Genomic DNA, 27693 nt, shown 5'->3' on the forward strand with positions numbered 1-27693 from the left:
CGCAGCCCAACTTCAATTCCCAGGTTGTGGTTCTCTGGGCAGCTGTGCCAGGGCTCCGCCACCCACACAGCACAGGAGTTCTCCCTCACAATGAGAGGGACCTTCCCGGGATCCAGTGTGTGCCCGGTGCCCCTCGTGCAGGCACTGGGCACTGCAGAACAGAGCCCGACCCCATCCCCTCCTCCCGCCCTTCAGGTGTGGGTCAGCACTGCTCAGACCCCTCAGCCTTCTCCCCTTTGGGCGCACAGCCCCAGGGCTGCCTATGGCTGCCTCAGCCCTCCCCGGGGCCCTCCCAGCACAGACAACAGACAAAAAGCTCTGCACTTCATGGCAACACAACAGCAGTGTGTGCTCAATTTATTAAAATCTCCGCACCTTTCTGAGAGTATAATTGGTCTGTAAAATACGCATACAAAATACAGCATCTCAACAAATTATTTACATCCAGCAGCAGCTTTAGCAACAGTTTTGAAAAGAACTTGCTGCACTGTCCACAAGATTGGGCATCTCACAAGGTGCAGATTGAATTTCATCACTAAAGTCTAAAATATCACAGTCCTTCCAGACCAAATACGAGTGCTTCTGTATAAAACAGACAACCCAAGCTGCTTTCACAAGATGACAAAATGCCACGCATTTCTCTTTGGGGACTGAAAAAAACCAGAGCAGATTTAGACACAAAGATGATAGCTACATTCAAAATACGTTCCGTCTATTTATGCCAAAAATACATTCAGAGGCTTTGGTTACAACTTATTGCACGTCTCATGTCCTGCAGAAATGCACTGTACTCTCACTGCTGTCCTCCCCCATGTGCCCATAAAAGGTTCTGAGCACACAGAGCGGTGTCTCCCCACTTCCCAACAGACATAAGTGGTGTGTGATGGGATTTGTTATGGGGTTATGTGAGGGAATGAGGCTGGTCGAGTGCGAATGACCATAAAGACAGCAAAATGAAGAAGAGATCACAGTTTGAGTTTCTTGTTGGGTATTTTGTGGGGGAAGACTTTTGGAGACGTGAAATAAATGGGGAGGTAGAGAAAATGTTCGTTAATTAACTTTCCCTTTCAGTTCATGTTCTGCACACGACATTGTAGGCTTTTACTACTAGTAAGCTTAAAAAAATATAAAGTAATTCCTCCAGGTGAGAATAATGGGTTGGATGGGCTGGGAGGGCTGGATGATGAGCAGCCCCCAGCATCCCCAGGCCTGAAACATGCCAGGGGCTGAGGAGTCTGCGCTTGGGTGCAGGTTAGCAGCAGAGATAGTAATCTCTCTCTTCAGAAGCCCAGGGCTCCCTAAGGAGCAAAGAAGTAACTGAGCAGAACCTCTGTTTTTAAACAGAGCATTTACATGGAGGGAAAGGGCAACAAGACAAATGATTTGTTGTGTTTTTAAAGGGTGGGTACAGCTTACAAACATTTTAAAGCCCCATACAGCAACATTGGCCACCTAGCTCCCTTATGTTGACCTCCAGTTTGTTAAGATGTACATTCACCTCGCAACAAAAGGCAAAAAAAACCCACTGCAAAAAGTACTGAGCCAAGGGAAAAGCAGGGAAAGCAGAGTGCTCCTCGTGGGAGCCTCGCAGTGCCCCTCCCAGGGTGGCACAAAGGAACCAAAGCTCAGAGAAAGGACTCTGAGCCCACTGCTATCAGTTTCAGATCAATTGTTGTACAGTTTCAGGGAGCTGATCTCAGTGGTTACCAGACAGCCTTTGCAGCACAAAGGGGTTTTTTCAAGTCATTCTCAATAGGAGCAAACTCTGAACCTCAGGTTTGCGAATCCTGAGTACCACCATTGGGATTACACACTTGCAGCATCTTAGGAAGTACCCATCTGTTGAACTCTTGGTATATTTCATGCAGCAGAAGCAGATGAGAGTAAAATCTATCTGATGAGTGTGGTTACATCTCAGAAAGCATGCTGGCAAATTCTACTGGCAATCTGGTAGAAATACTGTCACCATTCAGCAAACAGACCACGAAACAAGGCAAAGGTTTGCACTGCTCAACACAAGCAGAAGCAGACAGAAGTTATTCAAGGAGACACGTCCCACTACATCCTATTTATGGGGCAATTAGCACCCATAAGAGCCCATAAAATCCCTGTTTGTGCGTCAGAAGGAAACATGGAATACTGATAATACTGATCATCCCACGCATTAGAAGTTCAGCCCATTCCTCCACACAGAAGCCCCTGTTCAAGAGCTTCTATGACAAATATTGAACTTAAGGACCACAATTAGCCAAAATCTCACTTCCGCAGAGCTGTGGTGCTACTGCAGATTTCTGCAAACCTTCACTACTTGGGGACATCCCTGGGTTTAACTTCTCTGACCACCTGGAATTAGAAACGCCCACAGGAAGAAGATTGTTGCACAAGGTGTGATGTTGGCCATCAAAAGCACGAGAACACTGCACTCAAACACACAGGCCGTGGAGTGGGACAGAAGTCTTAGAGACTTCTAAGAAGCTGCTTAAGATATACACTTTCTCAGCTTCGGTAGAATTTCTCCCATTCCGTTCCTATGTATTCACCAGGAAATTATTGCCTGCACTATCTTTCCTAGTAATAAATCAATCGGCCTTTGATCGATACACTCAGCTCAGATGAAAGGAACAAAGTAACTTCAACTCCCCACTGTGATACTGCGTGTGAAACTGAGAAAATTAAAACAGTAAAAAAAACAGAAGGTTTTGTTCACAATATTTACGCTCAGTGGAATTTTCATAGAACCACAGCATGGCCTGGGTTGCAAAGGCCCACAGTGCTCATCCAGTTCCAACCCCCTGCTATGTGCAGGGTCACCAACCAGCAGCCCAGGCTGCCCAGAGCCACATCCAGCCTGGCCTTGAATGCCTGCAGGGATGGGGCATCCACAGCCTCCTTGGGCAACCTGTTCAGTGCGTCACCACCCTCTGGGGGAAAAACTGCCTCCTCATATCCAACCTAAACCTCCTCTGTCTCAGTTTAAAACCTTTTTCACTTTATTTGCTTAGGTAAAGACAAATACAGTATTTAGAAATGTATTTTACTGACAGCCCCTTTTCAGATCCTTGCGTCAAAGCAGCAAAAAGCTTGATGAAGTTTGGTCTTTTGCTGGGTTTGAGGATGGAGTGCGTGCTTTCCCTTGCAGACGTGCTTTAAGCAGTCCCAGTGCTCTCAGTACATTGGGATTGACAAGGATAGAAAGCACAACAGCAAAAGGTACATTTACACCGACATGTTTAAAGCTCCTTTCTGCTACTCGCCTAGCGTCCCATCCTCCTCAGGCAGCCCAACCCGCAGCTTGCTGTACAGAGCAAGAGCTATGGGTCAAAATGAGCCCCTTCCAGTGGCCAGCTATGAAGCCAGATGGCAGCGCTCTGTTCCGGGCACTTCAATACCGACCTGCATCACGTGAGGTAGACCAAAAAGAAAAATGATATCACATGTCAACAGATGAACAGCAGAACGCAGTGCCCTCCTCCTGCCGGGACCCGTTAGGTTTTGGAGTCTTCCTGCACACAGAGCTGTGAAATGGTCTTCTTGATGCGCAGAGCAGTGAGCCGTGCGGCCCCGTTGGCGTACCAGCACTCCCGCATGATCCGGCCCATCACCCGCAGTGCCTGCAGAGTGCCATGGGAAGAGGGGAGAACTGAGCCGCCACGCAGCACTGGGACATCAAATACGGCTCTCTGAAACAGCAGCATAACAGCCATGCCGTTCACTGAGACCCATACTGACCACCCTCTGTCTCACCGAGCGACTCTGTCTGCATCTAAAGAGGCTTCCTAAAGAGCTGCTCTTACCTCACAGCTTTGCCACTGGTTTGGAATATTCGGTCGGAGCTTCTGCTCACAAACCACCCTTCTCATATCTTCTATCGAGGGGTCAGAAGGCACGGCATCATAGTAAGGCAGCTGGTACTCCTCAGTGATCCCTAGAGAGATGCAGCAGACACGTCACAAGGAGCGCAGCAGCTGCCCCAGGATAAAAACATGGCTGATGTTTTTGTGGGCAACGAGAAGGAACAGAGCAACTTTTGTGGCCACCTCATTTCCCAGTGGAGAACAAATGCTCAGCAACGGATTTATTTCCACCTCCGCATCCTGCCAAGATAATTGAGAGTGCAGGGCCAGGGACACGGCTCCTTTAATTGCTCTGTGTTTATTTGGGATAAAAGCAGTCCAGATTGCAAAACGCCAAGGGCAGACAGCTCACCTCCAGCACAGCACCTCCGTGCTATCTCCCAGTACACCAGCCCAAGAGAGTAGATGTCTGCGCGCTTAAAGGACTCAAAGATGTTGGTGTTCATTGCGTCATCCAGTATCTCGGGAGCCATGTACCTTTAAAGGGGACACAGGTCACAGAATCACACCACGGCAGAATGGTTGGCTTGGAAGGGCCCTCACAGCCCCCCACCCCCTGCCCTGGGCTGGCTGCCCCCCGTCCCACCCTGCTGCACACACACCTCCTTGTCCCCACCCGCGGGTTCTGCGGGATGTCGATGGTGTTGAGCACGGAGTCGTGCTTCACTGCCAGCCCCAGGTCTGCGATGGCACAGCTCTCGTTCCTCTTCACCAGGATGTTCTTGGACTTCAGGTCCCTGTGAGCGATCGCTGGTTTGCCTGTTCATGGGAAGGAGAGTGCCGGCTGTTCTGATGGTCACAAAGCGAATTGTAACGTAATGAGCAAGCAAAACAGAAACAATTGCAATCAGCTTTGGTGCTATTCCTTGTAAAAGACATGACAGTCGTTCCATTCCAAGTAAAGCTCTGCTTAATGCTATCCAATTAAAAAACAACAACAACAACAAGAAGATCTTGAAGGTGCTTTTGTTGAAATATTTGTATTTCAAGAACAGAACTGCAAAATTCCCACTCCAAAGTAACTTAGGGAACTGCTCATCAGTGCACCCTCCAACGGTTGCTCCTACAGATGCTCACTTATGGTGGCCAGAGCAGGCCAGGAGTGCCTGGGAGAGCCTGACCAGCACTGCTGAGCCATCACATAACAGAGGAGGGCTTTGTCTGATTATAAACCAGATCTTCGTGTCTGACTGGCAAGGAAGGGTCTGTTTGGGCTGTCCCTCAAAAAGCAGCGCTGAAGCTCAGAAAATCTGCATTTTAAAAGCTGAGAGAACTGCCAACTCAGTCAGAATGGCTGTTTCCTATCTTCTGTTCACACTGCATCACATATACTTATGCTATGAGCATTTCTTGCACTGCAACAGCATGTAGAATGCTTTGCTTCCAGCTAAGCAATATGTACTTCTGGCAGCAGCGCTGCAGTCCCTTAATGCAGGTGAAGGCAGAGCATCAGGAGGAGGAGGAGGAGCGCTCACCCTGCGTGCCCACGATCTCCATGTGCAGGTGTGCCAGGCCGCTGGCGATGGACAGTGCCAGCCTCACCATGCCCTGCGCCGTCACCGTGCCCCTGTTCAGGTAGTCGAACAGGGAGCCCTGCTCGTGGTACTCAGAGACGAGCCACAGCTGGGTCCAGGTCCCGTTGTCTGTCGAGAGGAAGCGAGGAGATGCGGCTGCCTTAGAGAAGGCGGATGGAAGAGCCCTCCCTGCCCTTTGGCCAGCGCCCACCCCGGCACCCAGACTGCCCAGATGGGGTTCCAGCGCACCCAGAGCCCACCCCAGGCAGATGTGCGGCGATGGTCTGCTTCCCAGCCAGCCTTCAGTTGTGAAATGGAATGAGGAAACCCCACTGTACCCTTGTTATCAGCAGCAATGAAGCCCAGGATGTTCTCGTGTCTCAGCATAACCGTCTGATAGATCTCTGCCTCCCGGAACCAGGACCGCTCGTCTCTCGAGGAGAAGATTTTCACAGCCACGTCCTCCCCGCACCACTTCCCACGCCACACTTCCCCGAAGCGGCCCTTCCCTACGATCTCCTGCAGAATGATAGTCCTTGCAATGGTTCTCTGTACGAGCAGAGGTAAGCCTGGTTAAAAAGGAAAGCACAGCGTTGGTGAAACAGTTCCCCGGCAGCTTTCCAAGGCCGAAGTCAGAGGTCTGCCAGTGTGTTGGCAGAGAGCAACATTTCCCCAGATCAGGTTCTGTGTTTTACTTTCCAGGTGGAGCACATCGCCCACTGCTGGACAGCAGACAGCAGAGGCCACCCTGCACCCAGTGCAGCCCACACAGCCCTGCCCTGCAGCACAGAGCGCACACAGCGGGCTCAGCCCGGGCATACACAGCTGCTCTGGGTGACATCCACCTCCCAGAGCTGGGCCATATCCCCAGGAGCTGTGAAATACCAACAACAACAGCATTTTCCTCCCTTGGAGCACACGTACCCACGCTCTGTCCCTATGCAGGCAGCGCTGCCCGTGTCTGCTGGGAATGCAAAAGCCATCAGAATGAATTACATCCGACCTGTACTTGGTCTCTGATGTGTACTCCTCTGGATAGTGCATCATTTTCATGCACACGGAGCTCTGCATGTGCTCCCGGTTTCCTGCTGGGCCGTGCCTCAGTCAGGCATGGAAAATACGGCCAACTAAACTCAGCACCCTTTGCATATTTTTCACCCATTAATAAGATTAAGCACAATACATGTATCTTTTCAGATAAACAAAAATTCTAGTTACAGCAAATTGGGTCACACACGCCAGACGTGCCACCAAGGTGATGAACTGGAACTCAGGGGTTTGTGATTCGCCAATTTAGCATGTCCTCAGTAACAGCAGAGCAGGCAGGATATAAGAAGGGGACAACATTAAAAAGACTGGGATTTTGCTCCAGAGAAGTGTGTGCAGTAATGGTATCCTGGTGCCTTAGGGAAGATGCTGGGAGCATCTCTCTGACTCACCCAGCTCTGCAGCCAGCCACATCAGCAGTAATGCCTCCATTAGCACTGGCAGCAGACACCTGAATCACCTTGTATTAACTTCTGCACCAGAAAAAGGGATTGAGCTTGGTTACCTGACAATACCACCCACCAAAGCCCTGCTGCCCTCCCTCCACATGCAGCCCATGCTCAGCACGGGACTCGCAGTGCCCACACTCAGGGAACTTGGCACGAGCACTGCCAGTGCTTGGAAGCTGCTTCAGGAACCCGCACCAGGGGATCTCCAGAGCTCCCTTCCAAACCCGATGGTTCAGGGATCCTGATGGCCCCAAAGGCCTGCAGGGGTGGTTTTGCAGTGGGACCAGGTGATCTTAGTGACCTTCTCCAACGTTAATCACAGAATCATAGAATGGCCTGGGTTGAAAAGGCCCACAGTGCTCATCCAGTTCCAACCCCCTGCTGTGTGCAGGGTCGCCAACCAGCAGCCCAGGCTGCCCAGAGCCACATCCAGCCTGGCCTTGAATGCCTGCAGGGATGGGGCATCCACAGCCTCCTTGGGCAACCTGTTCAGTGCGTCACCACCCTCTGGGGGAAAATCTTCCTCCTAATATCCAACCTACACCTCCCCTGTCTCAGTTTAAAACCATTCCCCTTTGTCCTATCACTGTTCACCCTCGTAAACAGCCATTCTCCCTCCTGTTTATATGCTCCCTTCAAGTATTGGAGGAAGGTTAGGTCGGATAGGACCTCAAAGATGATCCAGTTCCAACCCCCAGCAGCTCAGGCTGCCCTGGGCCCCACCAATGGTCTCGGGCACCTGCAGGGATGGGGCACCCACACTGCCCCAGGCAACCTGGAGCGATTCTGTGATCCTATGGCCCAGATGCAAGACAGATGCCGGTGGGTTGGAGACGCAGCGCACACAGATGCCCACATACCAGAGCCAGAGCCAGACGTCGTCATGTCATAAATGAGGTCCTTGAGCGTCTTGCCCGAGCTGACCAGGTTGCACTCAGAGAGCGGCTCCTCCACGTTGGGCGGCTTCGTCCTGCCGCGGGCGCAGCGCCGGCCCTGGCAGATGCAGGCAGCCAGCACTGCCACGAGGGACAGGACGCAGATGGGCACGGCCACTGTCACTGCCAGCACCACGGGACCCACGGCAGCACGGCTGGGGGACTCGGAGGCTTTGGGGAGAGACAAGGGAAGAGGTGGGAGAAACAGGCGGTCAGCAAGGGACTGCTGCGGGCTGAGCCGTGCTGTGACCCAACGGCTCACAGCCCACGGGCACAGGGCCCTGCCTGCTCCTTTGGGTTTGTGCATGGATTTCTCAGCACCAGCCCAGCCAAACACAGAGAGCCTTGGAGAAGCTGCGTCCCTAACACCTAATGGGTGTGGGACACGCAAAGATCCAGCCAATGAGGCAATAACAGGGTTCTTAAGGCAGAACGCTTTCAAAACTTGTGCTCACAAGGCTGTATTTTACAAGGGTCAGGTAATGGGACTGCCCCACACCACCTTCTGCTTTAAAATGATATGGGAAAAGCACACAGCAAGAGGCTGCAGGAACAAATGACTGGGGGCCTGCACACCCACACAGGCTCCTAAGGCCCAAGGAGTTGTGAATAATCTAAATAAATAAACACATAAACAAACAACCACTCAGAATCAAAGCACACTGCAGCAAAAGTACCCCACAGAGGACCCACACGCTATCAAAGACTGGGGAACCGTGCACCTCACACCCCACAGAGTCAGCCCTGGAGCAGCTTCACAACACCAAGAGCCTCTCTCCCTCCAGAGAGCACTCAGCAGTGTGCACGCAGCAGTTCTATGCGCTACACAGCCCCAGCATTGCTCTGTGTTGTGGAGGAGGAGGAGGAAGGCAGCGGAGCTCCCCAGCCCAGCACTGAAGGTTACGTTCCTCCGGGTGCAGCGACACCAGCAGCAGTTTCTCCCAGAGCAGAGCACAGTGCCAAGATGTGCCCTCGGCAGCACAGAGGTGCCGGGCTGTGAGCAGCTGTGCAGAGCTGCCTTCTTCCTTCTGCCCAGCTTTGACCAAGGGAGAAAAAGGAAACATGGTGTTAACAACAGAGGTCTGCGTCTGCTCACAGCGTGCAGTTCAAACCGCTCTGAAAACAGAAGTCGCCCCTTCTTGCCCAGCAGCTTTTCCTTCAGTACTGCTCGGGAGGCTGTGCAGGCGCGGGCGCTTCCTAGTGGCGGGGGCTGGTAAACAAACACGTACAAGAAAAACCCTTTAAAGCATCAGTTCCTTCCACCAACTGCTGAAAAACAGCAGAGCACAAAACTCTCAAAACGTAAAACTTGCTCGTCCTTAAGGCGGTGCAAACCAACCCAAAGGAAAACGCTCAGGAAGGCGTGAAGTGCACCGAGCGGGCAGTTACATGCAGCAGGGGGTCCTTCCATCTGCAGCCTCTGGAGCCTGCCATGCACACCCCAAAGCTCCCACAGCCCAGGGGGCAATGCCACTTATCTGCTGGAAGCCGTGCAAACAGTGCTACTGCAAAGTATCGGCCCCAGCAGCTCTGCTCTCTGAGCACCACCACGCGTGGGTGCCGTGCACATGGCAGGCTGCACAGCTGTGCTGCTGGGATGCACATGGCAGACTGCACAGCCGTGCTGCTGGGATGCACATGGCAGGCTGCATAGCTGTGCTGCTGGGATGCACATGGCAGGCTGCATAGCTGTGCTGCTGGGATGCACATGGCAGGCTGCACAGGCTGAGCAGCACAGCTGGCAGGGCGGTCTGTGTCCGCTGCTCCATCCATGTCCCCACCACACGCACACAGCTGCTGCTGCCAGAACGGGGCTTTACTTCACCAGCCGTTGTCCTCTATCCTCTCACCTCTGTCACTTTGCACCACTGCATACATCCACTGCTGCCACACATCCCTCTCCTGGCACTTCTCCTCTCTCAAGGACACAGGAGGACTCAGGCACAAACACACGTGGCCATTCTGGGGGCTCAGTGAGACGTCCGCAAGGCAGAAGCAAGATTCAGACACATCCACTCACGAGGCTGACATCCAGCACCCAGGATGCAAACAGACACCAACGCCATGACCTAAGCAGCAGCAGCTGTTTGGAACGAAATGGACTTCAGCAACACTTACAGGTCTGCTCTGAGATGCTGCTGCAGGTCGAGGAGCTCAGGCACAGAAGGGGAGGGATGGGAGCATGGGGTGCCCCAGACAGCTTGGGGTCTGCACTGAGCTCCTGCGGGACAAAGAGGCCCCCTGCCCAGGGAAGCCTGCTGGGAGGAGCAGCTGGAGCCCATGGCAGTCACCACCTAGCACAGGTAGGGAAGACAAAGCGGGGATCGGGGATGGTGGCAACCACTCCAGTCCTGGCCAGGCCCGCACAGAGCACACATAGGAGACTCAGGAATTACCAGCACTGCAGTTTCTGCTGCACCCCCCAGCGCTGACCCCACAGTGCAGCTCCTGCAGGCACATCCCCACCCCTGGGCTCACAGCCGGCACCCCTGGGGCTGCCCCAGCAACACCGCATCCCGGGGAGGGACAAACAGTGCCAGTGCAAAACACACAGCACACGCCATACAAACAGCAGCTTAGGACCAAATCACCAAATAAGTGTGGCAATGTTTACAGAATTGTGCAACGCTCAACTCTTTGGGAAATAAGAAAATCTCTCATGGCCACCTAAAGCACTAAAATCAACACCATTAATCACAGCATGTTGCAATCTTATTTCTAATGTATTATTGACTTACTGATCAAGAATAGGCCCTGCAGATGTGCTGTCATGTATGAAACAAAAATAGAACATCTGGCAATCCCCAGCGGTTTCACAATGTGGTGCAGCTCTCCTCCAAGCGGTGTAAATAGGAGCGCTTCTGGGCAGGAAGAAAGAAGGATGGTTCCCTTCCCTCCCATGGAAAGGACATCCTCACACACAGCGCCTGCCTGGCTTCTGACATGCCACCTTAAGGCTTCTCCAAGCACAAAACTATTCACATTTAAGTTACCAAATTATTCAGAGGTGGAAAAACAAACAAACAAACCACCGTTCTTTCCAATGTGTAAGGAAACACACTGCATTGAGTGCAGAGTTCCATGACTGCACACTTTCGGGACGTCCAGAAAACAGCTGGGAAAGGGCTGCTGAAGGGTGCTGAGGTTCAAGGAAAGCCATCAGGGATACAGCTGTGAGATAAACAGACGCATCATCTAAATTGCTGTTTCCCTGCCCCCACCTTCCCTTCCAAGGGCTGTGTTCTTACAAATCCCTGCAGAGGACACGGATGTGGGACAGGCGAGGTGTGTGCGGGGAGCAGCGCAGTGCGGGGCGGCACAGAGCGGCCGCGAGGGCTGCAGCACCGCCTGCAGGGCTTCTCAGGGCGATCGTCCCGGGGAGATCATCCCGAGGGCTGCGGCAGTGGTACAGCACCGACTGCATGGGAGAGAGGAGGAAACGAGTTCAGGCTGAGGGCAGTGGGTGAGGGTGGAAGCTGGGCACAGCAGCTCCTCCTCCCCCTGCTTTTTCCAGTCCTGACCCCTTCCTGATGGCCAGGCTGCCTCAGACCAAAATGCGCTCATCAGAAACCAAAGCGGAAAGCGGCCAACTGGACGAAGTTGCTGCAGCGCAGCACAACCCGCGGTAACACACACTGTCAGCACTGTGCTCCATCCAGCATTGGCTCCCAAACTCATCCACTCAGAGGAACCAAAGTGGCCACGCAGAAGGGAGAAAAATATACCAAAATATTTCCCAGCCCCTTCTCTTTTTGCTCCATCCTCCCCCCTCCCTGCTCTCATCCGTCAGTGCATTCTGGGAAGTTACTGGAAAGCCTCTTCACTCACTATGTGCAGCTTCCTCCTGACTGTTCTTGACCAAGTCAGTGCTGGGAAAGCAAGGTGAAGTGCTGTCATCCTGCTCAATAACAGACAATTAATGCCAGTTTTATAAGGTTCACATTTTATAGTGTGAAACTGGTAAAAGCTCTCGTACAGCAGTGTCCAACTTCTGGAATACTAACACTGAGGTGAATAGAATGAATGGAAATAAAGGCTTCGGTGTCTTGAGGCATTTTCAAGCAGGTAAATATAATGGAGTGTCATTATCCACAGGATGGAACAGCTCTCCCATGAGGACAAGCTGGGAGCTGGGGCTGTGCAGATGGAGAAGAGAAGGCTGCGAGGTGACCTGTCCGTATCTAAAGGGGAGAGACAGGAAAGGGGACAGATGCCTTAGCAGGGCCTGTGGTGATAGAACAAGAGGAAATGGCTTCTCAGGGAGGGGAGATTTAGGTTGGATATAAGGAAAAAGTCTTTTACAGTGAGGGTGGTGAGGCACTGAAACAGGCTGCCCAGTGATATGGTGGATGCCCCATCCATGGAAACTTTCAAGGTGAGGCTGGATCAGGCCCTGAGCAACCTGATCTAGCTGTGGTATCCCTGCGCACTGCAGGGGAGTTGGACTCGATGGCCCTCAGAGGTCCCTTCCAACTCTAAGCATTCTATGTTTCTGCATTTCTGGAGCTCAGCTACCACTGGCACCTCCCTTCTGTTGTCAGCTGGAAGATGTGCACCCGAACAGCCCTTAGCCATGAGCAGCAGGCACAGCTCATCCCCATGGATGAGATTCACAGCACTCCTCCCACCCTTTCCCTGTGGTCACCTGCCTGTAGCTCACGTATCAAACAGTGTTATGGGAGCATTTCATCCTGCTAAGTATTAACAGAGTGCTCTCACAATGCTGCTAACGATAGCAGCTTGAGCGCAACTTGTAACTGTAAATTATGCATTAATCCACATCTTTCTTACCTGTAAGCTCTCTCACCGCTCTAAGTACATAAAAGGTGTCATCTGATAAAGTCGAGTATTTGACAGCTTATTATAAAGCTTGAATTAGACACAAATCCTGGAGAGAAGGTTGAAGTGTTTTACCAATAATTAAATCTAAAACCAGTGCGGATGCACATTTTTAAAGGACCAAACCAACTCCATCGCCCAGCTGTGAGCACGGCAGGCTCCAGCACCGTGCGGTGCACTCAGCTCCTCCATCCCCTGGAGGCAGGAATTTCATTCACACCCCGTGTCTGCTGAGCAGGGATCGCTGACACCGAGCTCTGAGCCAGGCTGCCCCATGGGCTGCTCCCTGCACCGCACAAGCCAAAATCTAAAGGGAAACCTACCTGCTTGCTGAGACACGAGGACTCCCCCCAGCAATGACAACCATACCCACCACCCCCCCCTACAGCTTCAGTTCTGCTGCCAGCCCCCAGAGCACTGCCCAGCCACGCTCTGCCCACACCAACACAGGCACCCGAGTGCTGCACCACGTACCTATGGGCAGGCGGAGGGTGATGTTGTTGCAGAAGTCGGTGTAGCAGCACTCAGTCTTGGTGATGTTCTTGGAGCTGTGGCAGAAGACCTGGGCATTGAGCTCCGGGAGGGACACGCAGGATTTGATCACCTCCTCCTTGCCGTTGGTCAGCATGACCGAGGCCCAGCACGCTCCCTCCGTCTGGCAGGTGAAGTTGGTGTGCTCGCACAGCTGGCACACGCACTGGAGCCCTGAAACACACAGTTCTGTGAGGATGGGGCGGGCAGTGCTCCTGCAGCATCCGGCCCACCTGCCCTGCCCCACCGTGGGCTCATGGGCTGTGTTCTGCACACCCTCACTGGGTCAGCGGTACCTGCAAGATGCAACTCTGCTCTGTGACACAATCTGGGGATTGCACAGAATAAAAAAGCCTTATCCATGCACCCATCCTGTCGCTTTGGGAACTGGGGCAGGCTGCAGAGCACTATCCGTTTTACTTAAAGATGACACCTGAAAAGCAAAATCACAAGGTGACTCAAACCTAGGATGGCTACCAGGGCCAGAAGAGCACCGTTCATCGCTAAGCCATGCTCAGGAAGGCAGCCCAGCCCCGCACACACTGCGGTCCCCTCTGCAGGACACCACCTGACCGAGCCAGGAGCCCCACCAGGCTGTGCCATCGCACCCAGCCAGCAGCCAGAATATGAATGCACAGAGAGTGCCCACCCCTCTGTGTAACCTATTGCATCCCATGCCCACATCTGAGGAGGAACGCACCCGAGGCAGAGCAAGCCCTGACGGACATCACCACAAATCAGATTTCTGTCTTTGCCACAAGATTTGTCGTCTTTACAGCAATCTTCATCCCGTGCTACAAGGAACAGCTTGTGGTGTTTATCCTCAGCTCGGGCCCTACAAACTTCCCTGGCACCATATGTCTGTGTTTATCCCACCCGCAGGCAGGCCGGGCGCATCGCCGGCTGCAGCTCTGTGCAGGGAGGGAGCACAGCCACCCAGTGAACTGCCCTGAGATACAGCATCACGGCCCTGGGGTGGGCAGGGGTGACACCCAGCACATCCAGGGAAATGAGACCTCAGGAGGGAAAACACTTCGTCACTGATGCTGCAAAACAAAAGCATTACTTGAGGAAATGAAAACAAACGGCTGCTGCAGGGTCTTCAGTGATTCAGATGTGCCATTATGCTGCTTTCTCTCACCTTCTCAGGGCTAAAAATAAAATAGGAAATGGACTTTCCAATGCCATTCACAGTAGCTAACTGCTTTATCTATATCCTGACACTCTGTGGGTGGCTTCAGATGAGCACAGGAGGAGAGAAGGACACCCCGGAGCCCTGTGAGCCCGCTCTGACCGAGCTGGGGCCATCGATTATTGCCCAAATGAAGGGCTTCACCCTTCCACCTGGAGACTGTTCATGGCCAGGGGCTGGAGCTCACACACACGATGTCCAACAGCCAGCCCACCGCAGGGAGAGCGGAGCACCGCCGCGTGAAGGTCGGCATTTCCTGCTGCTGTGCTCAGAGCGGTCTGTTGGAGAGCCCAGGTCCATTTTTCCTATCAGCTCTGAATGTTTTGCTTGAAACTGACCCTTTCAATTCACTGCCCACCACTGAAATCAGGACTTTTCCCCACAGCGCTCTTTCTGCAAGACACCATTACACCACGCAGAACAAGAAGTGTATGGGTACAGGCTGTCAGTACAGCCCCAACACAGTACCACTGCTTCTGAAAGTGGAGGTGTTCAGCCCCCAGATGAACCCCCGCCCCAGCAGAACACATCAGAGCCCCTCCGCCGGCTCCTTCCAGCTCTGCTCTGGCCCTGGCAGTCCCCACTGCCATCACCCTGTCCTGTTTCTCCACTGAGCAGCCCCTCAGCTGCTGCGCAGTGCTCCCGCAGCCGGCGTGCAGTACTGCGCGGTGCTCCTGCAGCCACCGATGCCCCACTGTGCAGAAGAGGAGGGTTGAGGGACAAGAAGGGCTTAAAACAAGAGGATCAAAGGGGCAGGAGGAAAACGTGCTCCCAGATTTCAAAACAAGGCAGTCTTAATGCAGTAACAAGAGCAACTCCATTATTTACTCAAGCATAGCAACATTTCCCTTAACACATCGCATTCTCTTGTTGAGAAATTAGGAGAAAGAGGACAAGCGAAATCCTGCGGCCCTACGGAGCTATGCCAGGCATCCAGCAGCCTCTGGCCCCACACGCAGCCCTCCCACAGCCCCACGTCCCCACACAGGGATGGGATGGGCCCTGGGGCTGCACGGCCTCTGCCCTGCAGAGCAGGCGGTGCTGACCTTACCCAGAGGGGCCGCAGTGCCAGGAGGGGCACCGGGTGGGTTCACGGTGCCAAACTCACAAGGAAAGCAACTTCTAGCTAGAGAGACTATGTGGAATGAGTGTTCCCTGCTTCAGCATTGTTAAGGGTGTTTTTTTCTTCTGTTCTTGCAATAGGAATTGCAACAGATGGAAGAACACGAGTTCAGACACCGGCTTAAGGACAGCAGCAAACAGTTAAAGCAAGTAGAGATATGCAGTGCGGGTTTGGAAGTTAAATGGAAAGAATAGAGCATACGTGTGGCATAGTTTGACTGGCAGTGCGGCACAAAGTATGGCCTGAAGCTACAGGAGAAGGGATCTTGCTGCCTCCTGTGAGCTCTGCATTTAGCGCAGACTCCTCACTATGCAGATTAGCACGGCAGTAATCCTCCATTAAGTCATAATCTGGCACTATCCACAACGGTGAGCAGATCCTGACTGCACCTACCAGGCAGCAGAGTTCTTCAGAACGAAACCCGAGTGCAGACATTGACAAGTGTGCAAAGAAATGTGCTCCCGTGATGCAGAGCCGCTCTCACCTTTACCGTGAGGCCGTCCCGTTCCCCTCACGCAGGGCCACGAGCAGCCGTGCAGAGCGTCTTACAGCCACGTGCAGCTGTATGTGGCAGTGGGCCCCATGTCTGCTGCTGCCATGGCAGGGGTGGCCCAGAGGCAGCCATGCTGCCCGATGGCTCCATACCCATTAGGAGGAGCGGGGAACCACTGGCGGCACCGGGCCAGCCCTCGGTGGCATGTTGCAATGGGCACAGAGCCTGAAAGGCACGGAGCAGGTGAGGGGGAGCGAGACCAGCTCAGAATGTGGCTCTTCTGTGGAGTCTTATAAAGGAATTGTGGCTCAAACTGAGAAGATGAACGGGATCAGTCCCTTTCCCCAGCAGCATAAGGTGTAGGTCTTACCTCCACCACTTAGGACAAATCATAGAATCACAGAGTTATAAAGGCTGGAAAAGCCCTCTCGGACCCCCATGCCCCTCCCCAGCCCACCCCCTGGAGAACGGGAGCCCTTGGAAACCTGGCTTTGAAGATGAAGGTGTGAATGCTTTGAAACTACTGCAATAAGAAGAGCAGAGTATTTCAGATCAGCACTTGGAAACCTAAAGTCTCTGTTTCGCCCCATTCCGCAGTGCCACGCTGTGTGCCAGTGGAGGAGGCACGGGGCTGTGGGCTCTGCGTCCTGCTCAGGCTGTCTGCAATCCAACTCTTCAGTACGTGTTACTTATCCTTGCCGCTGCTGAACTGAAGACGAACCGACAACAGAGAGGTAAAATGCCACTTGTGTAAGAAAAACAGAACATGCAAAGATCGTCTGTGCTGGAGAGGATCACTTCAGGAGCCGCATCCAGCACAGAGGCGCTGCCTCCTCGGGCTCCAGCTCGGACTTTGCTCTCAGCAGGGCAGAGCCAGCGAAGGGCAGCTCAGAGCCTGACAGCAGGGAGGTGTGAGGGGGGAAGCGGCATTTCTGACCTGGGATGGAGTTATTGCCCAAGCAGTTCGCCCTGCTATCTGCCCCTGCTCACTTCCACGTCGCTGCTCTGTAACCCTCAGTGGTACCGAGTGCTCCTCAGGCGGAGCACGGGTCCGGACTGAGCCCTGCACAGCCATCCACACTGACCCATACATAGCCTGGGACAGCCATCCACACCAGTTCAGATTGAGCCCTGCACAGCCATCCACAGTGGCTGCTGAGGCCCTGAACCTGCCCCACACTGTGCCCCACCGCGTCCCACCCACAGCCGCCTGTCTGACCGCTCCCCACAGACCGCCCGGTGCTCACAGCACCAGGATTGGCGCTCAGCACAACCCAACTCATTGACCATTAAGCATTTGGCATTCCCACCGCTTTATTAAACCTTTTTTATTATTGTTAAAGCTTTCCTCTTATAAAAGCAATGGAAAAGAGCATCAGCTCTCACAGCCATGAGCAGAGCGGCACAGCCATACCTTGGTACAGAGCAGCACATTAAATCCTCCAGCAAAGAGGTACAACTGCTTTGCCACCACGGTAAATGGGGGTGCTTTGGTACATCTCCACAGGCATTTCCACATTCCACAACAAACTGCTCTACAGAACCTGCCACAGGACACCTCCACATCTGCTTTTATCGGTAGCTATGTGTTCTGCAGTAGGGAAAAGACAAAGAGGTAAAGTTTGGTGGTTTGGATGTTAATACTGCACTTACCGCATAGCAAGAGTTCAGTTCTATGCTGTTCTCATTCATTTATCCCTGTTCGGCAGTTTTCAGCTACAGCCTATTCAGAGTGGGGATCCACCTCTCTCAGATGTACCCCATGTCCGAGGAGTCTCTCAAGAAACGGGAAGCAGTGCTGGCACTGAGTGCCAGGTGAGCCCCCCCTCCCTGCCCAGGCGGCACTGTGCAGCTCCCACTCCTCACTCCATGGACTGAGCACCACGAGCAGCACAGAAGGGACCGCCGGCACTGAGCACAGTGCAGGCAGAGGGGATGTATAGCAGAGGTGGTGGAGCAAAGGATTGAACTGCCAACAAAACCCAAACACCAACCCCACACAATCCCGAGAATAAGCCCATTCCAAGCAAGTCCACCCGAGGGATGAGAATGTACAGAACAGTGGGACAGCTCACCAGTCTGCAGTAAAACCCTCCTCTTAACCCTACAAACGTTCCCAAGTACTGAGATGCAGCGATAGCTCCTCAGGTCCCTGCAGTGCCTGGTGCAGCACTCAGCTTTGCTAAAGAGACAGACAACCAACAGGGTGGGAAGAACAGAGAAGAAACCCACAGCAACCCAAGAGAACAAAGCCATGCAAGATGGTTGAATACAACGATAAAGCCAACTCCTCTTTCCCGGGAGGGATCACACAAGCTCTTGGACATGAGAGGCTTTGTCCCTTCCCATCAGCTGGGGCTGCGACCACCTCTGTGGCAGCAACCTGAGAATCACACCAAGAAACTCTCACGGTGGAAACACTGAGAGAAAAGCAAACTGCAGAAAGCATAACAGAGTAACTCAGATCTGCTCCACTGCACGCCGTGCTGCTGCACCTTAAAGATAAACGTCGCTCTGTAAGCAGCTGAGACCCAGGGTTAGCTTTTATAGCAAAGAACAAGTAGAGCAAACACCCCATAGTGCTGTGAGGGAAGCAGCTGGCCTGGGAGAGGGCAGAGCAGCACATTGCTCTGTTGGTGGGGATAGGATGGGGTGGCGCGGGATGGGGCACACCACCATCTCCGAGCCCCAAGGGAACACCAAGTGAATGCTAACACGCTACAGGACGAGGTGCAGCGGGCACAGCCCGTCAGAACCCCCCAATCAGGAACTTAAGAGACAGCGGTGCTGGGGAGCGTGGGCTGGAACCAGCGCCGGACCGGCTATCCCCCGTAAATCCCACCTGACCTATTTCTGGCGGATACATGTTGATCATAATTAAATGCATTAAGCTCTTTAACCTCCCGAGAAACAACGCTGACCCCGGCCGGGCGGCGGCACAGCTCTCGGAGTGCCGGGCCGGGGGTCGCGGGCACCAAACGGCCCCGAGCGGCCCCGCCGCCCCCTACCTGCGCACAGCCAAACGGCGGCGCCCAGCAGCGGCAGCGCCGCCCGCAGCGCGGAGTTCGGTGCCCGCCGCATCGCCGCGCATCCACGCCGGGGCCGCAGCCCGCAGCCCGCGCGTCCCGCCGGCCGCTCCGTGCTATAGCGCGGCGGGGAGGGGCCGCCCGGCACCACCTTCCCCGCGGCCACCGGGCCGAGCCCGCCCGCGGGAGGTGCTGTCGGCGGCCCCGCCCGGGCCGGGCCGGGGGGCGGGCAGCGCCGGGAGGGGCGGCCCCGCACAGCACCGCACCGCACCGCGCCACAGAGGGCAGCGCGCGGGGCCGCTCCGCCGCACGTTGGGTTCGTCCCCGGCCGTACGCAGAGGTGCCGTTCAGCATCTTTCCGCCCGGCGCTCTGTCAGGATGTCCCGCGGACGCCGACGCGCCTCAGCAGCCGAACTGCTCCCCATTTCGTGGTCACAGAATCGCTCAGGTTGGAAAAGACCGCTACGGTCGTGAAGTCCGAGCACCACTTCTCCATCATCCCGTTATCTAATCCACGCTGAGGGCCTCAGAAAAAGTCTCCTTTCAGCCCCACAAGCTGTCCCATACGCCACAAAGTGCCAGGCAGCTCTTTTACCCCGCCGTGCCTCACGAGTACTGAAGGGTATCATCAGAAGTCCATCACATTGCAAACGTAACCACGTAAATCCAAACAGGGTCTCAGGCACGGGCTGCACCCTCAGCCAGCTTTAGGGGTTGTACGCTCCACGTGTCTGTATTTGCTGTAAGATAAAGCCACTCCCCAGAGCCCGGTTCCCCACGGGCTGTTACACGGATTGCTACTGCTGCCAATTAAGTACCACTTTCCATGTAGTTCTCGCTATTATTATTATAACATCCCCATTTAAGTCTTTTGAACATAACACAAAATTACAGCGTGTACCCGTAACACTGCACAAAACCCAAAGCACTTGTGGTTCATTTCAAAAAAATAATGAAATAAAAACTGAACTGAACTCATTTACCCCAACAGCACTCACAGCCACTCAGTTTGCTTCCCCTCAGCCTCGGTTCTCTCTGAATCATTGGGTTCTGCAATTCCATTCAGGCCGATTGCAGCCCACTGTGTTCTACCTGACTTGTCCCAATAAGCTCATAGAGGATCTGTAATGGGACAGACAAACAAACAAACAAACAAACAGGAACAAAAAACCACATCTGCTGCTCTTGGCCATGTATTTTCCTTAAATACTTGTTCAGGACCCTCTCAACCCCACCATTCTATAGCTTGGTGATCTCCAAGGACCTTCCCAACCCAACCATTCCATGACTCCCTCTGCAGCCGGAAGCGACATTCCAGCCCCCAGCAAGGAGCCCGGCTTAGCGCAGGGCTCTCTGTGCCCCTTTATGAGAGGGGGACCCAAGGGAGGAGCCCTGAGGAGGGGCACCAAGGAAGACAACAGCACAGCACGCGGTGAAAGGAGCGCAACCGCCTTCCTCACCCGCTGCCTCTGCACTCCAGCACAGCTCCAGGGACCTTCCCGGGGCACTGAGCACCCCACTGCCCCCCAGGCTGCAGGGATGGCGGCTCCTCTGCTTCCCCACAGAGGCACCTTCAGGGACCTGAAGGATGAGGGCTCAGGTCAGGCAGACCAGCTTGGAAGCCGGTACAGCAAACAGAGGGTGTGTTTGTTTCAGTGCTGTGGGTTTGTTCCCTTAATTTCCTCATGGACTTACCTGAACTAATGTGCTCAGATTAACATTATTTCATTTCAGTGCTTCTTCGAGAGCACTCTGTCACAAGAAACACCACTTAACTAAATACTTTTAGAAACACTACAAATTAACCTCTACCAAAATAAAACTGAAGATACAGAAAAGACAAAATCCAAGAAGTCCCGAATTGCACAGCCAATGGCTAGGACCAAAAAATAGCTGCTCTCCTACAATTCTTTTCTTTGTATCTGTCATCCAGATCACATATCCAGGGACAGATCACGTATCCTGGGACCTCCACGGCACTGCGCCATCACCTAAACACAATGGGAACTGCAATAGCTTGGTACATCCAGGGCTGTCTGAGAGCGATGCATGTCTTTGTACTGATGTTCATGTATTTACATATGAAATATACATCCATAGGCACGCCACGAGCACCATTTATAGACAGAAACTCACCTTGCATGTGCAACCAGTCAATACTCTTGAGTAATGCACTGTCACAGAGATAAGGGTAAGAAGTGACTTAACACCACGCTTTGGGTTTGTTATTTAACTGCCAGGTTCCACACATCTCCCGTATAACTCAGGAGGTGACGCCTGGCAGCGGTTTGATGTCACCTCTGCACCAAACCAAAGCCATCAGCCTGAGGCGGTGCGCAGCCATTATAAGATCACATCCCACAGACGTCAGTGGGAGCGCAGCCGCACCGCGCCTTACGATGTGAGCTGCGTTGTGAGGGCAGCATATCGGCTGTGCTGTGAAACCAAGCGGATGGCTTAAAGCAGGCAGACTGTGGGTGCTGCCCTTCGTTGGCACTGCAGCAGAGGTCCTCCAGCAGAGCCGTCCCACAGGACAGCCCTGCCCTCCACCGCTGACAGAGGGCCCGCCGCACAGCAGCCCTGAGCAGCACCAGCTTCCCAGAACTGCAGAAGCTGACCTGAAATCCCAGCACCTCCAGGCTCCTGTTTTCCAGGGCAGCTCTCATCTCCTAACACTGGTTCAATATCATGTTTTCCAGGCCCAGAGGCTCACAGCAAATCCCCTCTCAGCTGAACATACTCCATTTCTGAGCACTTTTATCCCCACGCTATGATGAGGGCAGATTTGCACCGGGAGCAGCAGAGGAGCAGCTCGCTGAAACCAGAACAACTTTCAGCAGGAAGCTCTCAGATGATAAATCTTCATTTCATGGTAGCAGCAGAACAGGCTGGATGTGGCTCTGGGCAGCCTGGTCTGCTGGTTGGCGACCCTGCACATAGCAGGGGGTTGGAACTGGATGAGTATTGGGGCCCTTTCAACCCGGACCATTCTATGATTCCAAGATAGAAAAGGCTTTACAGAACCCCAGCGGGGCAATGTGCTGACAGACCGAGCACCCCAAAGAAGTGCAGCCCTGCCTCTGGGAGGCAGTGCCACCAATAGCGGTGTGTGAAGTGGAGCGTTTCTTTTGGGACTGGGGTGCACAGCTATTAGAAAATAGAACTTCTAAGGCTGCTGACCATCCGCATCACTACAGACAGTTTGTTAATTACCTGCCCAGGTTTCATAAAATGGAAGTCGTGTATCAGAACAGGGACGAGGTCCTGCTGTACGTGTTAGCACAGCGCTCCGTCTGCCTTTTTCATGCATCAAATGGCAGCGCTGCCGCTGTTATCTATTTTAACCCCGATCTGTAATATCAATAATGTTGTGTGGCTTCAAAACACACTTGAGACCTTTTGTTTCCATGTCAGCTATTAAAAATTAATCGTCCGGACACTTCACGCGTTATTCTATTTTGCAGTCTACGATGCCACGATGCATGATTTGGAATAATGCATTTCAAATCACCCCTCGGGTCGGAAACTTATTTTGGAAGGCTTCGTGGAAATAAAAATATCAGAATTTAATTATCATTGATGCAAAATTACAAGCTGTGCCATTGCAGAGCTGCTTTGAAACTGAACCAAGCAGCAGCCAACCTCACACTGGTGTTTCTCAGCCCTTCTCTCCCCTCAGCTCTCCGTTCCTGTTTGCCCCCACTCTCACTCAGCCGCTGCTCAGGAAGCGCCCAAAGTTGCTACATACAAAACGCAGCCTGCTGCTGCAGCAACAGCAAGGGGCCTCGTGACAAAGCTGCTGCTCTGAACATTGGCCTTTCCTTGTTTTCTGAAGATTACCAGCATTGCTTTACTCTGAAGCCATCAGTGTGGCAAGCTGTTTGAGATGCAGTATAAGTGGGAAATGCTGTGGCCTGAATTTAAGTTGCACTGCTGTAATTTAAAAGCGGGGCTCCCTCAGCACAGGGGTGCAGACGCCGTGCACCCACCCCGCTGCCAGCCGGGGCCTGGGGATGGGGACAGGGCAGCTCCTGCTGTGCTGAGCCAGTAGGGGCTGGGAGGTGCCCGAGATCGTGGAAGGGACCTTAAAAATTAAGGCCCCATCCAACCCACCCATTCCATGGCTCTATGATCTTCCAGGTCCCTTCTGGCCCAACTGCTCTATGAGCAGTTCTATGAATTTTGAGGCCCCTTCCACCCAAGCCATCCTATCGCTCTATGATGCGATACCCGCCATCGCTGATCCCTCACCCTCCGTCCCCAGTCCTCCTCAGACCTCTGACACACCAAACGCCACTGGGAAAACAAACCGGCCAAACAAGGGATGAGAATAAAGAACAAAATCCTACTCTGACGCCGTCGTGAGGCAAACGTGCTCCCGGGCTGCATGTCTGCATGGCACGGCTCACAGGGGACCGAAACAGCGCATCCGAGGGAGGTGAAGGCCTTTGGAAAGGGGTAACACCATAAAAGCATTTGCCAACTGGAAGTACTTCTGGGGTTGGCGGGGAAACAAGAATTCTGTTTTGTAATTTGTTTTGTTCCACGTCAGGACAAAACCGAGACCTATTGAACTTCTGTGCGAGAGGAACCAGGCAGAGCGCACAGGCAGCGCCGCTCACACCGGCTCGGGTCCGCGCCCTCCTGCTCCGCTCCCAGGAACCCGCAGAAGCGCCGCCAGGACGACACATCCGCGCAACAGCACCGCTCTGACGATGACGGCCAAAAAAGGCTCCGAGGATTCCCGGCTGTTCCGGGGGCCGCCGCAGCGCGGAGCTCCGCCGGGCAGTGCGGTCCGAGCCGCGGGGACGGACGCTTTTAGCACACAAATGAGATGATCGCGCCTGACCCAAATCCCCCCCAGCGGCCCGGCCGGCTGACGTCACCCTCAGCGCAGGGCGGTGCGGACCGACGGAGCGCATGGAAATCGCACAGCGGGGAGCGGCGTCCCACGAGCGGAGCGGAGCGGAGCAGCGTCAGCCCCCCCAGCGGGCTCGCGCCGTGCCCGGCGCTGCAGGCACCGAAACGTCGGTTTGGGGCTTTCCTTCCAGCTGGGGACCACGCACATTATTCCCCGTTGGGAACTTCTGTCACAGCACAGCAGTGCTGCGGTGGTCGCAGAGGGCTTTTCCACCTTCACGGCTCCGTGATTCCGCCTCGGGCAGCCGTCCCGCACACCCCGTGCCGAAGCACAGCACCCCTTCGTGCCGCCCCGTCCCACACGGGGCAGGCCGTGGTGCCTCGCGTTGACGCCCCGCGCCATTCGCGGTTACACAGCGGCCCTCCCCGCGCTCCGAGCCGCGGCCCCATCCGAACTGCAGCGCAGCGCAGCGCCCACCCGCCGCGGGACGGCTCAGCACCGCCTGGGCCATCTCCATAGTAATAAATGCCGCAACGCGCTGATTACATATCAGCACTCCAAATCTCTTTAGAAGATTAGATTTTATGGGGGGAACAGCGGAACACCCATTAATAAGAACAAGGGAGAAACACAGTGTGCTGGGGGAGGTGCTGGCCTGAGACACAGCACTGGGGGCACCGCAATATCCCCCCCCCCCCGCCCTCCAAGTCTTGACAACACCAGCAGTATCTCCCGGCTGCTCCGACCCTCAGCAACGGGACCACAGACGCCCCACTCGCAGCACTGAGCTCTTCCTCCTTGGATCCTGCTCCAAACCCCCACTTCTGCACACTGGGAAGCACAGCTGTACTCCGTGCCCCCCACCCCCCCCCGGCAGCACTGACCAGCTGGCTGCCAGCGCAAACCCATCTCTTCTCACCATTAATGCCCACGCAGAGAGCTTCTCCTGATGCAAGTTTGCAGCTCCATCAATGAAAATGATCGGCTCACATTTCACGATGTTCGAAGCGTGAACCAAAAACACCTCCTTTGCAGGGCATGCAGGTGGGTTTGCTCAGCAGAAGCCCTGGGCAGCTCCACACACTGAAGGAAGCTTCCAGCAGCAGCTCCAAGCACAGGGGCTCACTGTGGCACACCGGTGCCTGGCATCAAACAACATTTTTAAAAATGAATTAAAAAATCGTTTATTTTTACCCTGGCAGCAGCTTGCTTGGATAATCTCTGTCTAACCCTGAATAAATGAGTGGTTACTGAGGTGGTTCTGACTTGTTTTTCCCATAGCAGGTTACCCCCCTGACTCTGCTGACAGGGAAGGCCCAGGCTCCAGGCTTATTACACCGCAGCTCCCCTGTCCAGGACAGCCCATCCACGCACAGAGGACAGCAGCGCTCTGTCACAGATGCACGTGGCAACAAGTGTGCACCAGACAGCGAGAACTAAGGAGCCTGGGGCAACAGCTGGTACCAGAAAGCCATCGCTAGCACTGCTGATTTGTCGTTGAGATGCTCCGTGTTACCTCCATTTGTATCCCCTCTCCAGTCCAACAGACTGATTCCCTCCCCAGCTGCAGTTGTTTAACAGCCCGCCCAGCACACCCTGAACACCCAGACCAATTCAAGGCAAACCAGAGCACACTGAGCCAACAGAGCCTTTGACTCCCTATTAAGAAAAATCAGATCCCACATTTTGGCAGCAGCAGCATTGGATCTGCTCAGATTCTCACCAGGGATAATCACCAGACCCAGTGACTGGTGATCAAGGAGCCCACACTGCAGGCTGTCACACCAGGCCAGCCCCCAGCACCCAATGAGAGGCAGTGCTAAGTCCAAACAGCAGCACCAGGAACCAAGGGCACACCACACCACGTGGAGCAGGGCAGGGGAGAGGGGGCCAAGGAGGAGAAATCACCGAGAAACAGCACCTGCTGGGTATGCAGCAAAGAAGGGAACCTCCAAAAACTGCGGATCCAGGTGTCACAGTATAATGGACACGTTTCCAGTTCCTGGGGTTGTCTGCAGGATCTCAAGCCCCTGAATGAAAGTTAACCAACAGACAAAAGCACACTGCCACTGACCAGCTGCTGCTCTGTGTGCAGTGAGGGATGAGGGGAGCACGAAGCAGATGGGCAGAGCCCTGCAGCAGCACAGCTGAACTCCCCCTGGAAGCAGAGGGGAGCTCAGAGGCGCTCCTGCAGGACATGCCCTGTGAGTCTGCACAGACAGCACCAGCACTGCTGCACTGCCGCGCTGCTATGGGACACAGCTGTGTCCAGCAGCACCACACATCAACAGCGGCTGCTGAAACTCAGCTGCTCCGTGCTCAGCCCCACTGCACCTACCTGCGAGCACGGCACTGCAGAGCCCACCTCTGCAGCAGCACACATCACTAAGAGGCAGGAAGAGAACTAAAACACTTTCGCTTGACTTGAAAACATTCTATTTAATTTATACAAATAACTACTAAATAGAAAAAGTAGATTAAAACAAAATAGTTATTTTTCTGGCAGAGTTTAAATGCATATTATATAGCTTAGAAGAAATAAAATGCATTCTCCCCACAGCATTCATGACCTAAAATTCTAGTTAACTCCTCCACTGCTTTCCTCCTCTAGCTCGGTAAGATACTAGACACGCTGTCCTGTGAGTAATGGCTATATATATGTTCCATATTTGAACTGAAAATATGTTACAGACCACACACCTACAAATGTGAAGCACTTAAGATGTGACTATTGAGTTGTAATATGATAATACAGAAAACAATTTATGCTTCAGGTTATATCGTGTTACAAAAACGTTTGTGTAAAATCATGAAAGAGGCCACATAAAAATAAGCTTTAACTTTATGCACTCACTGTACAGTTTAAAAACTGGCAAGTGCACTGTAATAAATAATTTGCAAGTTTTGTATAAACGAGAAATTCCTAATGTTCAGCATTATTGTAAACATCAGTACACGTAAAATGCAGCTAAAATCTGACGGTTACGTTTTCTTTCCTTTTTCCAAATTCTTTTCCTATTATTCAGGCATGGATCAATGCAGTATACAGCCAATCGTATTTTTGGCAAGTCATGTCATTAAAATTAACAGTGACAGTGCAAGTAAGGAATGCAAAGAATTCCTAGTGCAATAAAGAAGAGAAGCACAGGCAATATTGCTGATTAAAATTACCACTTCCGCGTGTTCACCCTGGGAGTGATTAGGAGAATTTAAAAATAAAACAAAAAAAAAGGGGGGGTGGGGGGGGGAAGCTGTTCGAAGCCATTGTTTAATGCCCTGATCTTGTCTTAGGATTTCTCTGTCTTCCTTCAGGCCACTACCTTTGCAACAGTACATCCAGCATGAGTCTTTATAGCTTGACCGTTTGTGAAATGCCCACTGTAGTCACTGAGCAAAGTCCATATGGTTCCGGTGTCTCCCACACGGATGGCTTGGTAGGAGCTGCTGCCTCTGTAAGAAGCCACATGGGGACCGATGACATGAACTGCCTGGCCGGGCTGCCTCTGAGCCAGACAGGTGCCTTCCCGTCAGGAAAGCACCACAAGAAGAAGGTCAACAGTCAGCCTTCAGTTTATCTAAGGAATTATCAATTTTGGTCAAAGTCTTTTTGATTCGCAGGGCTGTTAGTCTTGCTGATGGATTCTGATACCAGCATTCTTTCATCAACTTGGCAAGAGATGTTAATGTCTGGAAAAGAATAAGAACAAAACACACGCTTAAGTACACAAATCACAAGCCAGAACAGCAGTAGACTGGGCTGTCGGGCCCTAACAGTATGGCTTTACTACCTTACACATCATCATTAGCTGTTTCAAATATATGAGTTTTG

At 53.3% G+C, this 27693-nt stretch overlaps 2 protein-coding genes and 1 non-coding gene across 31 annotated transcripts in view; all 3 read right to left on the bottom strand.

Annotated features, from left to right (window-relative positions):
• Positions 1-319: 319 nt before the first annotated feature.
• On the bottom strand, positions 320-27404 carry ACVR1C (activin A receptor type 1C). 7 transcript variants are annotated; one of them, XM_040703732.2, is made up of 10 exons: positions 24784-27404; positions 13466-13602; positions 13113-13343; positions 7725-7970; positions 5707-5937; positions 5330-5497; positions 4457-4613; positions 4207-4331; positions 3795-3925; positions 320-3611 (listed from the first exon to the last, which is right to left on the bottom strand). In XM_040703732.2, exons 2-10 carry the CDS (start codon positions 13530-13532, stop codon positions 3486-3488), a joined length of 1482 nt encoding a protein of 493 aa, XP_040559666.1. In that variant the 5' UTR covers positions 13533-13602; positions 24784-27404; the 3' UTR covers positions 320-3485. The 7 variants fall into 7 exon arrangements, with proteins under 7 accessions (XP_040559666.1, XP_422170.3, XP_040559665.1 ...); XM_040703731.2 differs by having other exon boundaries at positions 2856-3680; XM_422170.8 differs by lacking the exons at positions 13466-13602; positions 24784-27404 and adding an exon at positions 18986-19097.
• On the bottom strand, positions 25981-26097 carry MIR6546 (microRNA 6546). Its single transcript, NR_105411.1, has one exon. It is a non-coding gene; the product is annotated as a microRNA 6546 (primary transcript).
• ATVR1 (serine/threonine-protein kinase receptor) overlaps positions 26278-27693 on the bottom strand; it is a 44886-nt gene continuing 43470 nt past the window's right edge. For 16 of the 23 annotated variants that reach the window (XM_046943411.1, XM_046943413.1, XM_015290130.3 and 13 more), the window contains one exon: positions 26284-27551. In XM_046943411.1, coding sequence (XP_046799367.1) covers positions 27417-27551 — 135 coding nt within the window. In that variant the 3' untranslated portion in view covers positions 26284-27416. Of the gene's footprint in view, positions 27552-27693 lie in introns of all 23 variants that reach the window. The other 7 variants (NM_001396495.1, NM_001396494.1, NM_204560.2 and 4 more) reach the window with 1 other exon arrangement.

The sequence above is a fragment of the Gallus gallus genome, chromosome 7 (assembly GCF_016699485.2).
Source record: "Gallus gallus isolate bGalGal1 chromosome 7, bGalGal1.mat.broiler.GRCg7b, whole genome shotgun sequence".
Classification (NCBI taxonomy): Eukaryota; Metazoa; Chordata; class Aves; order Galliformes; family Phasianidae; genus Gallus; species Gallus gallus.

What these genes read in the sequence shown, in the direction of transcription:
- ACVR1C (XM_015290188.4), bottom strand. Translation starts at nt 19,058, where the DNA reads ATGCGGCGGGCACCGAACTCCGCGCTGCGGGCGGCGCTGCCGCTGCTG. An exon ending in CATTGCTGCTGATAACAAGG is followed by an intron (nt 5,498 to 5,706) that starts GTACAGTGGGGT and finishes TCCTCTCGACAG; the next exon opens with ACAACGGGACCTGGACCCAG. An exon ending in GGAGATCGTGGGCACGCAGG is followed by an intron (nt 4,614 to 5,329) that starts GTGAGCGCTCCT and finishes TCCCATGAACAG; the next exon opens with GCAAACCAGCGATCGCTCAC.